We start from the raw sequence: 14,637 nt of genomic DNA, 5'->3' as shown, positions 1-14,637 counted from the left end.
ATGAACCAAGACCTAAAGTAACTTAACTATTTATGATGGTTTTGGTCCTTATGGACGAATTTATATATATCATACAGGATCACTAATCTAAATGTTGGATTTACTTTATTCTTTCCCTTTCCCTTTAAGTGTGTGTTTGTTTGATACTTCTCCTTAAAAGTTGAAAATGAATTTTGAGACAAAACTGAAATGATGTAATTGCAAAACCAATTAAATATGATGAGATGATTTAGAATTTTACTCTTGTCTCCTATGTGTGATGCTTGTAATGGTATTTTAATCTTATTCTATCCTGAACTCATATATATAGGGAGTTTTTTATGTGTTGGATGCTTTTCAGTCTCTAGAGAGATTACAGTAAGGTTTGCCTTTTTAACAGGATCCTGCTTAAAATAAAAGTTCAGACTTAGCTTGAATATAAAGAATGATATTTATTTCAAAAAATGAAATCCAAAACCAAGATCAAAGTTTCAAAATCCTAATGAATTTTAGGGCAAACAATGAACTAGATTTTTTTGACAGTGACCATAACCGAGCTACTTGAAGAATATAGCATGAAAGTGGTTATGAAGATAGGGAAGATTAAAGGAGAAATTAGAGTATGGATTTTGTCGGTTGGTATAGGACTTCTGTTGTGTTTCTTTACAATTATGTTCCTAGCATTTAAACGGTAGAATTGAGGTTTGATTTGGTCTCGGGTTGAGATGAATTGGAATGAACATAGTAGACATATGAGTTCATGCTAATTCATTATAACTGTTTCATGAACATAAGTAACAAAGTAAACCTAGCTATTACCAAAATACTATAACTATGTTCTAAAAAAGAGTGTAGTGCACATGGTTTATATAACAGTATTTAACACAACAAACATTCTTTAATCCAAGCCATCTTAGGTCCTAATTAGGTGTGAAATTACTACTGCCACTAGAGAGTCTATTTGTTTGTGCTCCAAGTCTTGGAGTCGGTATAAATTGCATGAATCTTGTAGCACTGTGCATGGTCTCTTGGTTAACAATAGGCCTACTTGAGGGGTTACTCATTGAAGGAGGCCTGATGTTATTGAATAGAGTTGAAGGATGCCTCTTTGAGTTCTTTCTTTTGGTCGGCCTCTTGCTATTGGAGGGCCTATTCTGCAGTGAAAATCTGATTGGTGGTGGTTTTGTAGGTGCCAGATGAATTAGAGGTTGGTGGTTTTGAAGAGGAAACAGTGGAGTCGGATTTGATATCACCTGGTTAGAGAGAAAATAATTGCAAAAACTTATTAAAACTATGAGATATTGCTTAAAGATAAAATAAATAACATGAAGAAGTAAAATATGACTAAATCAAATGGAATAGTTAAAATCACCATAGATGGCATTTAACAGGTGCTGCTGGTTTTACTGCTGCTGGTCCTGCTTCTTTGGCTGCAGCCATGCCATCTTTTTTTCATCACACAAATTGGCGTTTGGTTATAAATGTTAAACAGAGTAAATCTTTCATAGTTACAATATTTATTGTCAATATTGTCAGCGCCTCGATCTTTCATAATAAAAAATGATTATTTACTCGTAAAACTAAATACAAAAACTTTCTATACCTTAGTTGTACAATGATTGGACAAGAAATCAAGAATGGTTCTTCTTCTAGCATTATTGATTTTGTAATAGCCACGTGCAGAGGTGCTAACGGAATTATCTATTTATATTTATACACCAAATTACATATGGTCTACTGTTAAGTTCGTAGAAATTTTAAAGAGATGGTTATATATACTTTAGTTTTTCTTTTCTGTGATTTTAAAATTAAATAAAATTTGATCAACCTAGAAATGATCACATTTTATCTATATAACATTTGTTACGTTGATATTTTTCCTCAATTAGCACATTTCGGCAGCGTTAATGCGTTATATGTATACCCAACTTTCAAGTCACGTCAACTATTTTAACAAACAAAATTTTAAGTGAAAATTGAAATCCATTTAGTATAGATGATTAAGTTTGCATAAACCTAAACTAACCAAGTTATAAAATTGATCACATCAGCTTTCTCAAGAAACAACCATGAGCAAGAGAGCACCATTCCGGAGGATGAAAAATTTTCCTTATCAAACTGATTCTCGTAGAAAACAACGGTGTCTCAAAAGGTTATCAAATCCTACGTCATTAAACAAGGAAACTGAATTTGGTGCAGACATTCTTCAAGAATGTTGTTGACTTGTTTCCCTTTCTTGCCTCAACTTCTATAAGCATAGCTACAGAAACAGGGCAAATTTGGTTTTGCCCTCCAAGATTGATGATTGGGGATTAGATTCCTCACCTCAAAGTAACTTTGATTGCATCACAAAATTTTTATAGTCCAATCATCGGTGACACGGACATTAGGCTTGCGAATGGTCATTACTGCTGGTGAGTTTTTCCTTTGAACCCAGAATGGAGCGAGTTCAACATCAACCTTCTGATTTGAAGGTTCAACCAGAGCATTCTTTGAACCAGAAGCATGTCCTAACAGAATAATCCTCTCAATAACGGTGTTTACTGGATACCGAGCATTGCCATTGGAAGCAGGTGCGAGGTCTAAAGATGTAAGCTTGCCATCTTTGAAAATGAAACGCCTGTGGATATAGGCACCTTGCAGAAAATTAAAGCTGCTGCCATCATCAAGGTATAGTTCACCTTCGGCTGCTTGAGAACTATTTAGAGCTATTACCTGTCAGACAACATCAGAAATTTTATCACGATAAAAGTAGCAATCCATTTTACATTAAACTCATTCAAATATTCCACAGCAATATTTGCTCACAATGGCAATATGGCATACAATGTTCAAAATGTTCCTGTTGAATAGAAAAGCAATAGTCCAAGACCAAGTATAAGCATTCAAGCATATTAACAAGAATTGCAGAAAATCAGCATGAATACATACCAGAGTATAAGGATCATTTGTCATCTGAGTGGAACTTCTCCTAAATCGGTCTTTCCTTGTTATAATGGTTCCAGCTCTCATGAAGACAGGAATGCTCTCTTCTGTAACAGCCAACTTGTGTGTTGCCTCTCCCTTGTATACATTTCCGGTTCTAAAGTCATACCAGGATTCTTTTCCAGGCAAATACACTGAAGTTTGTTTAGCTCGCTGCCATCCATAAGCATTGTAAAATCTTCAGTCGGGAACCACAAAAATGAAGGAAACAAATGATTTTACTGAAAAACTAACTAAAGCACCTCAGTGTATATCCCCTGCACTAATAGACTGTTTCCAATCATGAAAGCTTCATCATTGCTGAAGGTAGCTTCCTCAGATGGGAATTCCATCCACAATGGACGCATAACAGGAACACCAGTAGTGTTAGCCTCCCTGAATAATGTATAGTAATATGGAAGCAGTGCATAGCGAACATGTATTGCATCCCTAATCAACTCTGTATTTCGTTCTCTGCATAACATGAGGATCACTAAATCATAATGTTGACAAACAAAATTAATCAAATCAGAAATGTTGAGAAATTGTTTGTTTAACTCTAGTAAGGAGGATCTCTTAAGCTGTCATCTTATAATACTATACTTCCCTGTCTTGATGACATTCTTTAAAAAAATAAAATAAAATAAAAATAAATATGAGAAAATTAAAAAAAGATTTCACACAATATCAGGCACAATTTGATAATCAAGACAATCGAATTATGACAAATTTAGGCAGAATTGCTACATATCAACTCCCTTCATGTTTGCATCACCCAGTTAGGGAGATCAGGAGATGAAGCCAAATGGGAGTTGTTGTGAATTTTAGTGGACATCTATGTATAATATACTGATTTGAAGTTTGATATACAATGTAGCTCCGATTCATTTACATCTAAAGTGGGATAGTATTTCTGTGGAGAACTTTATTTCTAGAGTACAGATAGCCTAATTTAATATATACCCTTTTAGAAACAATTTAGTAATATTTCATATAGTGTGCTCCAATTCATTTATAAATCTAAAGTGTCAATGAAAAAAAAACGAAAAAAGAAAAAAAAATCAGTCACTTCACTTCAATAGGTTATTGCATGATTTAATATGAATTTCACTCATTTTCAGCAGTGGATGGCTCGTAATAAAAGAAAAGTAAGGCTGCTTACTAATTACCAAAAGAAAAGGATTTATTTTACTTAAGAAAAAGAAAGTCTTAAAGTAAAGCAATCTTACCCAAACAACCATGGTTCTCGTCTTTTGGTATCATGATGAGCATGGGCCCTAAAGAAAGGATAGAAAGCTCCTAGCTGATACCACCGAACCAATAATTCGGGCTCAGGATTCCCAAAAAAGCCACCAACATCAGCACCTATATAACATACATGAGATATGATCATCTGAATGACATATTGTGCTAATACCTAATACTGAGAATAAATATCCGAAATAAATAGAAATAATTAATACTTCATGAGAAGGATGGTACCAACCAGAGAATGACACCCCAGCAAGACCAAGGGTCAAAACCATTGGAACAGAAACTCTTAGGTGATCCCACTCGGCAGTGTTGTCCCCAGTCCAAATTGCTCCGTACCTTTGAGTTCCAGCAAATAATGCTCTCGACAGAACGAATGGCCTGTCTTTCCCATCACCACGTTTTACCAGCCCTTCAGATGTTGCCATGTGGAAGTAGTATCCATAGGCATTGTGCACCTCACGGTGCTCCACACCTCCGATGTGTAAAGCATCTCTAGGCATTGTCACCTGGATACAAAGCAACCAACCACATCTTTGATTTGCATATCTCCAAGAGGACATTATAAGATGAAAATCTCAATAGACATGTCGCAAAAGAACAGTGGAGCAGGAAATATGGATTACATGGAACCCATAGATCCATGCTCTACTTTTCAAATGACAACAAACCTTAAAACATTATAAATAGACATGAGAAATGAACATCCATAGATACTTGTATAAGATAGCAGAACAAGTTAGACCACATTGTTGGATATCTCAGAATCAAACTTTCTACAATATTTTAGCCCCAATATTATCCTATATATTGATTGACTCCTCAATCACCAAGGGAGATTTAGTTTTTATTCTCCAGCCTCTTCCAGTTGAGGCAATTTGCTACAGAAGCTACACTAACAGTTTATTGCCATAACAACAAATGATACAAAGCATCGTGGTGGAATAAAAATTGGGAAGAAGCTATTGGCCTCTAATACTATTGAGTTGTGATATATGCATATCATCTTTGTTGGCCTTATAGAGATAACATATGCCAGTCTATGCGTGCATGAACCATTTAAAATCTTATTGATTTTCCTAGCATATAAGCGGAATACCAGTCTTCTATTTAGAGGCTCATATGATCATTATTACATTGCTTAGATAATTATGATGAAATGGGTTTGTTGATCAGTGGTTAGTTCCCTACAAATATATGAATACTATTCCTTTTCCTAAATCCAAATGCATGAAATCATCAATGTGCCATGAAATACATTGCATAAGTACATCCAGAACATAATCAAAACAATGAAACCAAAATAGCAAGTACGCCCCTGAAATATCTCACATACCTCAGGACCATTGAAGACCGAAGGCTCGTTCATGTCGTTCCATATATAGAGTGAAGGAGTTGAACCAACATAATTCTGATAAGAGAACTTATCACCCCACCAAGACCTAATCTCTGGGCTCAACATATCGAGGTACGAAGACGAGCCAGGCCAGCACCATCCATCATAGTCGTTGCCACTAGAATCCTTAACATAATACCCCTTCTCAGTTGCCTCCTTGTGCAAAGGAAATGAATTGTCGCGCTTAATATGAGGATCCACAATGGTAACCATGTGCCTGCCCTTCGCAGCAATCTTCCTCTGCATCTCCTCAGGGTTAGGGAACAGCACATTGTCCCAAGTAAAATACTTCTTCCCATCAGTGTGCTCGATGTCAAGCCACAACACATCATAAGGTATATCAAACTCATCAAACTTAGAATCCACATGCTCCACATCCTCCTCGTCCCTATAGTTCCACCTACACTGATGATAAGCTGTCGAAAACAATTGTGGCATCGCCGGCATCCCCGTTACACTCGTGTACTGCTTCAGCACATCCTTAGGGGTAGGACCAACAAAGAAAAACGCATCCACAACACCAGCCTCACTCATCCAAAGCGTATCAACCCGGTTCTTGGGCAGCTTCGAAATCCCATTCTCCGCATCCCAGCCCGATCCAAGAACATCGATTTGCATTTCAGCAGCATTCAACCAGAAAAAACCAGAACTCCCCCTCTGCTTCCCATGCGAAAGCATGAACGGAACTGATCCGTATAGGCCGAAAGGTGAATCATGAATGTACTCGAAAACATCCAAATTGAATAGCCTATATGGTTCAGATTCTTCCACACCAGGCCCCTTCGTCGGCTTCAACGCGAGGCTCGTGGCATGTTCAGGGATTCCATACACAAAATCCGCGCCATGAAACGTGACATCGAAGCTAATCGACTGAGGACCGTAAGGTCGCTTATCGTGATGACTTCGGAAACTCTCTCCCCAATCGTCGCCTTCGCCTTTCACCTTCAATTGCTCGAAATCAAACAATCCGTGAGAGTTCATAGACACGACACGAGTGTTCCCATTCGATTTATCTCGAACAAAGACCTCGAAGGGATCGTGGCGGAGCACGGCGTCAAATCCATCAGAGACATAGACGACGGAGGAAGGAGAATCGTCACCGTCTAGGGTTTCCTGCGTGACGCGCTGGAGCCATAGCTTTGTGCTTTGAAACTCCGAAACGACGACGTCGGGGACGTGGAAGCGGGACTTGGGAGGGTTGAGGGAATGGTCCTCATCGATGGTTACGCGAACGACGCCGTTTTGGTATACGGAGAGAGAGAGGAGTAAAGGGTTTGTGTTTTGTTGGGTTTCTTCTTGTTTGGATTTAGCGACGAGTTTGGCAATGAGATTTCCGTCGGAGATGGTGACGTCAGTGGCGACGAGAGGGGTGGAAGTGGATGAGGTTCGGGATCGGGCGCGTTTGCAGAAAGGGGTTTGGTGGCAGGTTCGGAACTCTTCTTTCTTCCAGGAATAGACGTGGTTGAAGAAGAGGAGGAAGAAGAAAAGAGGGAGGGTTTGGGTCTTGTTCTTCATGTTCTTTGTTCAGATCATGGAAATGGAGCTATGGTCTTACACTCAGTGTAACAGCATTCAGCAATCAACGTCTTCCTCACTCACTCTCACTCAGCCATGCCCTTGAGGGCATCTTTGTAATTTTCGTTTTCGGAAAGTAGTTTGGGTAGTTGTTGCCATGTTTTACTTGCACATCCATCGAATTACTACTTTCTCAGATGTTAGGTAAAAAATTAATATAAATTAAATTTTAGAAATCATTTTAAAATTTTTAAAATATGTTAGAAATAATAAAATATTATAAAAATTTATGTATAATTATTTTTATATAAAATTAATAATTAAAAAATATTAAATAATTCAACATATTTAATTAAATTATTATTTAATAATTTTTAAGTTGATAAATTTTCACTAGAGTATCGACATATTTTAATTGTTTATAGATAACAATTTAATTAATGTCCTACCTATATGCTGAACCCAACATGGTCTTAGACTCAAGCGTAAGTAACACATTCTTAAGTTTTTCTTTCATTTTTTTCACGCATAAAAATATCACTTGACTTTATCATATGTATTGGGTGATTTTAATAAAAAAGAACAAAAATATCACTTTTATTTTTTATAATACTACTTTATACTATCAAATTATCAATAGATTAAAATTAAATTCTTTCCTATTGAATAATTTGTTTACGAAGCCAATGACATTTAATAAGAAACGAGCCAGTATCTCACAAGAACACAAATTTAATTCCCAGTACAAAACTTATGTTAGCAGGTGCTCTCTTAAATTTAATGCAACTCTGCCGCGCTAAAATCCTAAACCATACTCTCATCTAAATAACATCACTACACTGTCTAATGCAGACAAGATGCACCTCTGACAACGATTTATTCTGCCGTTAAAATTTGAATAATGGTCCAATATTACATTGCCTCCATATCATGCAATCTTTATAATAATCACATTAAGCGCTAAAGCTTATATCAAATGAAATCTAAATCTCAAGAAGGATTGTTACATGTTAACATTAGCACTACTGCACTAGACATAAAAAAGCACATGCATACACACAATACAAAATTGATCCTATACAAAAAATAGAAATAGCAGAATTTGGTGGCATTTCAGAGGAAACTATACTTTCTGGTTATCTTTTACCCAACAATGAGTCAAGAAGTGCAGCTTCTTCCTCCTGCTTATAAATGACATCACAAATTACAGAAATGAATAGAGATGAAGTTGATAACATTAAGAAAGTTTGGAAGAACGAAACTACGTACCACCAAGGTATTGAATTCGGTCTCTTCATCTATAGCGCTAGAGACAGCTGGATCCTCAAGAAGTTCCTGTCCACAAAAGTTGACATTAGCTCCGTCATAGTCACCCTGTTTGGGCAATAATGCGGACATTATACTAAATTTGCAGTGTGAGATTGCATGCTCCTAGAACACTAGGGTGGGTCATGCTCTATCCATTTATAGATTAACATATTATAATTGCTCATGCGTCGCTATATGAATGAAAGGAGCACAACCCATTTAAGTGCTCCACAAGATTGTTTCCGAATTCTTATTTGAAATATAAACCAAACTATAAGCAACATATAGAAGCTGATTTCCGAATTCTGTGTGGAGCGCCTACTTACATCATCAGCAATTTGCAACATCCCATTTTGATCCTGCAGAAAGAAGACGGCTAAGTTGATTATATTTTGCTTCAGAATACCCAGTTTCTCATGGCAATGGTCTTTAATATTTCAGAAGTTTCCAACCAACCATAGAAATGCATTACATTAGCATTTGTTATTTGAAAAGTTACCAATCAACCATAGAAGGAATAACAGAAAAATTTGCAGTTCAATTCACGTCTGCCACTGTTTAATAGAAGTAATAACTGCTTCCAGAACTTGATTGCAGAAACTTACCTTGACAGCAACAAAAAGAAGTGGATCAGATGGTGTATAAATCATGTAGTGTTCCCCTTCCTGTAACAATATTGTTAAAAATTAGCATACACTAATATAACTGGTAAACTTTGTTATGCCAAAAATAAAAACCTTCAAAGAGACAACAAAACTATCACATGTTTGTGCAGTTGAAGCTGATGTATTACCTGACTGAAATGTGTAATTTCTACACCTTCAGTTGGTGAGTCATCCGCCTCTTTACCATCTGCAAAATAAATTAATGAAAAGCATCATCCATTAAATATTGGGTGTCCAATCAAATAGTTATACAGCATATTACAAATTCATCACCCCAAAATACCACGCGCAAGAGACAAACAAGCAAAGTAGGGAGAATTTTATCACTTTAGCAGTAGTTCAAAATTCAAATTGTTATGCAGCATATCATATCTTCTGGTGTCAGAGATATTAGATATTGTGAGTAAAGGGCAAATAAAGCACTACTCCTTACCTGCATGAAAGTCAAATATGTTCTCTTCTGAGTAGCAAAATCCACCACGAGCCGTGTAACAGTATCTGAGATGGACAGGCCTAAATATTTAATGATCAAATAAATTCCATAACTTTCTGAATTATGAGGGAAGGAATACATACCCACTGTAAACCAAATACATGCGTATCTTGGCAAGTGCATAGGCAGCAGCAGGCATGATAGATTCAAGTTCCGCATCAACGACCTAAAACATGGAAACAATATATTTGGAATGGAGCCTCACCGAGGGAAGGAAAAGAAATGCCTTTTCCATGTAACTAGTAAACAAAACTTTCTTCTAGTTAAGATGATCAGTTATTCAAAACTAGTTCATGGTAGTAATAGTAATATAAATAAAACAAGATCACACTATACATCTAGAACCAACAAATATATCTAGAAAATTCAGTGCTGAATCAAGATTCAAGAATAGTCAGCAACCAATAAATATACAAACGAGTCGAAACTTACATCGGACCACCCAACACCAGTACTCCTCAATATTTGGATAGGCCTGCAGTGAAGAATTCCAGAGTCCACAGTCCATAATCACGAAACAATATATATTAAGATAAAGGCAAAGACACAATAGTATAACAGCATAAGATAGAAATGGTTTACTGACAAGTCGACGGGGCAGAGCAGCATGCACTGGTGGCCTTGAGAGCTGGTGAACTCTCTCCTAACCACACACTCCAAGGGAAGATTGTTTGCCGGATCAACCTTAACAACAACAAAAACAATTTATCATTTAAACTCAAAACACTCATTTTATTTTCCTATGTGTCATGAACCATTTCTGCGGTTAGGTAAAGGCACATGAATAGTTAGATATTTATTATGCTCCCTCATGAATTATGCATAAATTTATTTAGAAGAACAGGGTAACAAGGAACGAATTCAAAAGCTAAAAGTTTAATCTGTTAGTTAGTATTTAGTAACCATCCAACTCAATCAAATTAACACAGCAACAAGCACCCTGGACATTCCCAATTACACCAGAATTCCACATGTAAACTAGCAATTTAGTCATTAAAAATTTTAAATATTGAAAATCTGAGAGTGTAGCAGTCAAAAACTAAAGAAGCCCGAGTTACTTGAAAGATGTGCTACATTTCACAAATTTGTCAAAACCGTTATCTCAATTTCGTTTTTAACTAACGGCAGTGCTTTATGTCAATTATTTTCGGAACCATAGGGTAGTTTAGGCCTTTCAAGCTTTGGGACTAAATTATTGCTTTACTCAAAAATCAAAATTCTAACATCAAGCATGAATAATAATAATAATAATAATAATAATAATAATAATAATAATAATCTTACTCCTCTTGTTGTTTCTGTTGGCGGTGGTGGCGGCGTGGCAGAGGAGAGGGCGGGGGAGGGTGGAGAATGAAGGAAGGTTAGAGTGGAATTGGAGTGCGGTGGGAAAGCACCTCAACTTCAATGTTGGCACCGCCATTTCTGATTACACTCCCAGCTTCATCCTCACAAAATTAATTGAAAAGAATTGATTTCATAAAATTACTTTTTACTTAATTATAAATAGAGTTTTTTTTTTAATATTTATCTCATTTGTATTCGTATGATTTAATAATTTATAGTTATAATATTTATACATTACTATTATATGACTAAATTTTTCGGTTAATCAAATCTAATTAAATTATCAAAATTTTCTATAACAAAAATATTCACACTCCAAACGTTTATGATTCACTTATATACTTTTTATCTTCTGAATCAAAATGTTTATCATTCACTCTCACATCTTTCTCATTACTTCCGCTCTCTTGGTTTCTCTCTTGCTAAACATAGAAACTTTTCAACTGAGGCATTGATTTTCTAAATTGGTGACAATACATTATATTTTTTTTTATCGGAAATGCTACACGTACATGTAATTATGTAACTAAGTTGGCCCAACACAAAAAAAAATACAATATCATTAAATAAAACGTAAAATATACACGCTCAATACACACAAAATCGCCCAATGCTTCTTCTCCTCCATGCTTCTTCTTCTTCTCGCGCGCTTATTCTTCTTCTTCTTCTTCTTTTCACGCTCGTTTACGCATGGAGTGTCTTCTTCTTCTTCGCCTTCTTCTTCACGTTCCTCCTTCTCCTCCTTTTTCGCATTCCTTCTTCTTCACATATTTTCTCTTTATCGTCATTCTTTTATTGTTGTTGCTGCTGTATTTTTTTGTCTTTTCATCCTTCTCTCTGATGAAAAAATAGTAGAAGGTGAGGAAGAAGAATTTTGAATAGTGCAGAATAAACCGAACGCAGTATTCATGGTGAACCAAACACAGTACTCATAGTGAACCGAAAACAATACAATTGCTAATTGTATAGTACTGAGTGAACGAAACATAATCCATTATATAAAATAAAATTTAAACAACTTTCTGCAAAATGAACCGAACACAGTACTCATGGTGAACCGAACACAGGACTTATGGTGAACCGAACATAGTACTCATGGTGAACCGAAAATAATACAATTGTATAATATTGAGTGAACGAAACATAATCCATTATATAAAATCAAATTCAAATAACTCTGTCTACAATTTACATATTATCAATTCAATTCAATTCAATTCAATACACTTCTGTCCATTTAATTCAATTCAAATTAGCAATTGCATTCCATTCAATTCGATTCAAAATTGAATAATCCAAACTTTGTCAGTTTGATTCGTTTCAAAAGAGTAATCCAAATCGCTCTCCTGTTTACCAAAAAATTATGAACCCCTAAACACTGAATCCTAAACCCTAAACACTAAAACCAGAACCCTGAACATTGAACTCTGAACCCATAAACCCTAAATCCCTAAAATCCTAAATCCTACACCCTAAAACCTAAACCTAAACCCTAAACCATGAACCCGAACTCTGAACTCTGAACTCTAAACCCTGAACGCTAAGCCCTAAATCCTGAACCCGAACCCTGAACACTGAACTCTGAACCCTAAATGCTAAATCCTAAACCCTAAACCCTACCGTAAACCCTAAACCCCTAAAACCCTGAACCCTGAACCCTAAACCCTCAACCATGAACACGGTGAACCGAAATTAATACACGGGACGAACCAAAAGTTTGAAACACACTGAACCCATGTACATTGAACCCTAAACCCATAAAGCCTAAACCCTAAAATCCTAAACCCTGAAACCCTATTTTCATTCTTTTGTTACTGTTGCTGCTGTATTTTTTTGTTTTTTCCTCCTTCTCTCTCTGGTGAAGAAACAGTAGAAGGTGAGTAAGAAGAGTTTTGAATAGTGCAGAATGAACCAAATACAGTACTCATGGTGAACCGAACACAGTACTAATGGTGAACCGAAATCTTAATTACGGTGAAACAATTATATAGTGCTTAGGGAAGAAAACAGATCATATTGGTCTAATTTTTGTTAGACTCCTTTCTGCGGACCGAATCGAAAACATGAAAGTGATGAACCACCTTTTTAGTACTTACCGAACCGAAAAGTTACTCACATTTACTCATAGTTACTCACAATTATTGACACTCACAATTACTCACAGTTATATATTATCAATTCAATTGAATTCAATTCAGATGTAGATCACCTCAATCCATTCAATTAACTTCAAATAAAATTAGAAATTTTATTCGATTAAATTCGATTCAGAATTCAATAATCCAAACCTCATCAAATTGATGCGTTTGAGAATAATCATCAAAATCGCACTCATTCAACTGATTTGAAATTGATTCATTTATTGTTTCAATTCAAAAGTGCAAACCGAAGAAGAAAACGAAGAAGAAAATGAACGACGAAGATAATTACGTTGAATCAATCCAGATCCATAATGCAGAGAAGAAAAACGCGAAAGAGGAGAACAACGAATTTAATTAGGTTGGAGGAGGAGGAGGAGGAGGAGGAGAAAGAGATTTACGTTGTATGAAAAAGTTTACGTTGAGAAATGTTGATAACGCAAAATAAGGATTCGTTGTCTAGGTTATAAGAGGCACATGTAAAACAAGCGGTAGTGTGGGGCGTGGAGTGAAAGTTACATGGATACCCATCCATGTAATTTTTACATGGATGTAGAGCTTTTCTTTTTTTTATTGGGTTAATAGCTAAATTCGTTATAAAAAGATCACCGATTTTTTAAATTAGTTCTCAAATAATTTTTTTAGTCATATTAGTCCTTGAAAGATAAAACGTAAGTCAAATTGGTCTTTCCGTTAATTAGAAAAAAGAAAAATAAGGAGGAGAAGAAGAATGTATTTTGGTTATGGAAAATGTAAAAGTAGGTTATGAAAACCGCGAGACTCCTGTAGCAGTTTACGTTCATTTGTAAACCGTGGTCTCTTGTCGCGATTTATATAGTTTATAGAAAAAATGTATTTTGGTATTCGTTTTGTAAAATGTGTATTATAGTAAAATTGGAAGTCAAATTATTTATTTTGGTAAATTGTCCTAAAACAAAATTAAGATTCTAAATTAAGATTTAAAATAAAACTAAAAATGACTAATTTGTGGTCAAATAATAGAATCAACAATCATGTAAAATAGAATGTGACCTAACAAAATGAAAGATATTATGAATAAAAAATGTTAATCAATTAATATTGTATGAAACACTTTTAATTTATCTTTAAATATATGATATACGAAAATCAACGGTAAAACTAATATATTTATTTAAAAAAAGTTACAAAACAGATAATTATGCATGTAATGAATTTTTTATTTATGTTTGTTAAAAGTTGAGACTGAATGGTAAATTAGAGTACAATATATCACAGAATACGTAGTTAGTATTAAACTATATAAATTAAGACTATTTTTTTAAAGTATATCTTTTTTTAAAAAAATTGTTTCATTCTTAATTGTCTATGTAAATTATATGAAGACAAAAAATATATACTCTATCTACTTTCAGTTTTTTTTTTTCTCTACCTTAATCCAATATAAATAAACATCTTTTATATTACCACAAATTATTAAAAAGTTATAACCACTTTTCTTATGGTTATCATAGAGATGGAGTTTTTGGTAGGGTTAATTATAAGTAATTTTTTTCTTGCAATTTTTTAAGACAAAAAAATAAAAGTAATATATAATTAATTTAA

General features: G+C 35.0%; 2 protein-coding genes across 2 annotated transcripts; both read right to left on the bottom strand.

Moving 5' to 3' along the window:
* Nucleotides 1–2,071: 2,071 nt before the first annotated feature.
* On the bottom strand, nucleotides 2,072–7,223 carry LOC107463200 (probable glucan 1,3-alpha-glucosidase). Its single transcript, XM_016081942.3, has 6 exons — nucleotides 5,531–7,223; nucleotides 4,430–4,703; nucleotides 4,173–4,308; nucleotides 3,207–3,417; nucleotides 2,911–3,117; nucleotides 2,072–2,694 (listed from the first exon to the last, which is right to left on the bottom strand). Exons 1-6 carry the CDS (start codon nucleotides 7,103–7,105, stop codon nucleotides 2,326–2,328), a joined length of 2,772 nt encoding a protein of 923 aa, XP_015937428.1. The 5' UTR covers nucleotides 7,106–7,223; the 3' UTR covers nucleotides 2,072–2,325.
* A 775-nt stretch (nucleotides 7,224–7,998) lies between these two features.
* LOC107463163 (uncharacterized) lies at nucleotides 7,999–10,991 on the bottom strand. The gene is made up of 10 exons (XM_052253433.1): nucleotides 10,856–10,991; nucleotides 10,158–10,272; nucleotides 10,004–10,046; nucleotides 9,655–9,737; nucleotides 9,512–9,576; nucleotides 9,207–9,265; nucleotides 9,019–9,078; nucleotides 8,740–8,772; nucleotides 8,375–8,440; nucleotides 7,999–8,286 (listed from the first exon to the last, which is right to left on the bottom strand). Exons 1-10 carry the CDS (start codon nucleotides 10,989–10,991, stop codon nucleotides 8,242–8,244), a joined length of 705 nt encoding a protein of 234 aa, XP_052109393.1. The 3' UTR covers nucleotides 7,999–8,241.
* Between the last annotated feature and the right edge of the window lie 3,646 nt (nucleotides 10,992–14,637).

Source organism: Arachis duranensis, chromosome 8 (assembly GCF_000817695.3).
Source record: "Arachis duranensis cultivar V14167 chromosome 8, aradu.V14167.gnm2.J7QH, whole genome shotgun sequence".
In the NCBI taxonomy this organism is placed as follows: Eukaryota; Viridiplantae; Streptophyta; class Magnoliopsida; order Fabales; family Fabaceae; genus Arachis; species Arachis duranensis.
Note: the sequence above shows the minus strand (reverse complement) of the source record. Positions and strands in the feature narration are given on the sequence as shown.

What these genes read in the sequence shown, in the direction of transcription:
- LOC107463200 (XM_016081942.3), bottom strand. Translation starts at nt 7,105, where the DNA reads ATGAAGAACAAGACCCAAACCCTCCCTCTTTTCTTCTTCCTCCTCTTC. An exon ending in CGGTCTTCAATGGTCCTGAG is followed by an intron (nt 4,704 to 5,530) that starts GTATGTGAGATA and finishes CTTTGTATCCAG; the next exon opens with GTGACAATGCCTAGAGATGC. An exon ending in TGCTGGGGTGTCATTCTCTG is followed by an intron (nt 4,309 to 4,429) that starts GTTGGTACCATC and finishes TATGTTATATAG; the next exon opens with GTGCTGATGTTGGTGGCTTT.
- LOC107463163 (XM_052253433.1), bottom strand. Translation starts at nt 10,991, where the DNA reads ATGGCGGTGCCAACATTGAAGTTGAGGTGCTTTCCCACCGCACTCCAA. An exon ending in TTCTTTTTGTTGCTGTCAAG is followed by an intron (nt 8,773 to 9,018) that starts GTAAGTTTCTGC and finishes TTCTTTCTGCAG; the next exon opens with GATCAAAATGGGATGTTGCA. An exon ending in TGTTGCAAATTGCTGATGAT is followed by an intron (nt 8,441 to 8,739) that starts GTAAGTAGGCGC and finishes TTTTGTGGACAG; the next exon opens with GAACTTCTTGAGGATCCAGC.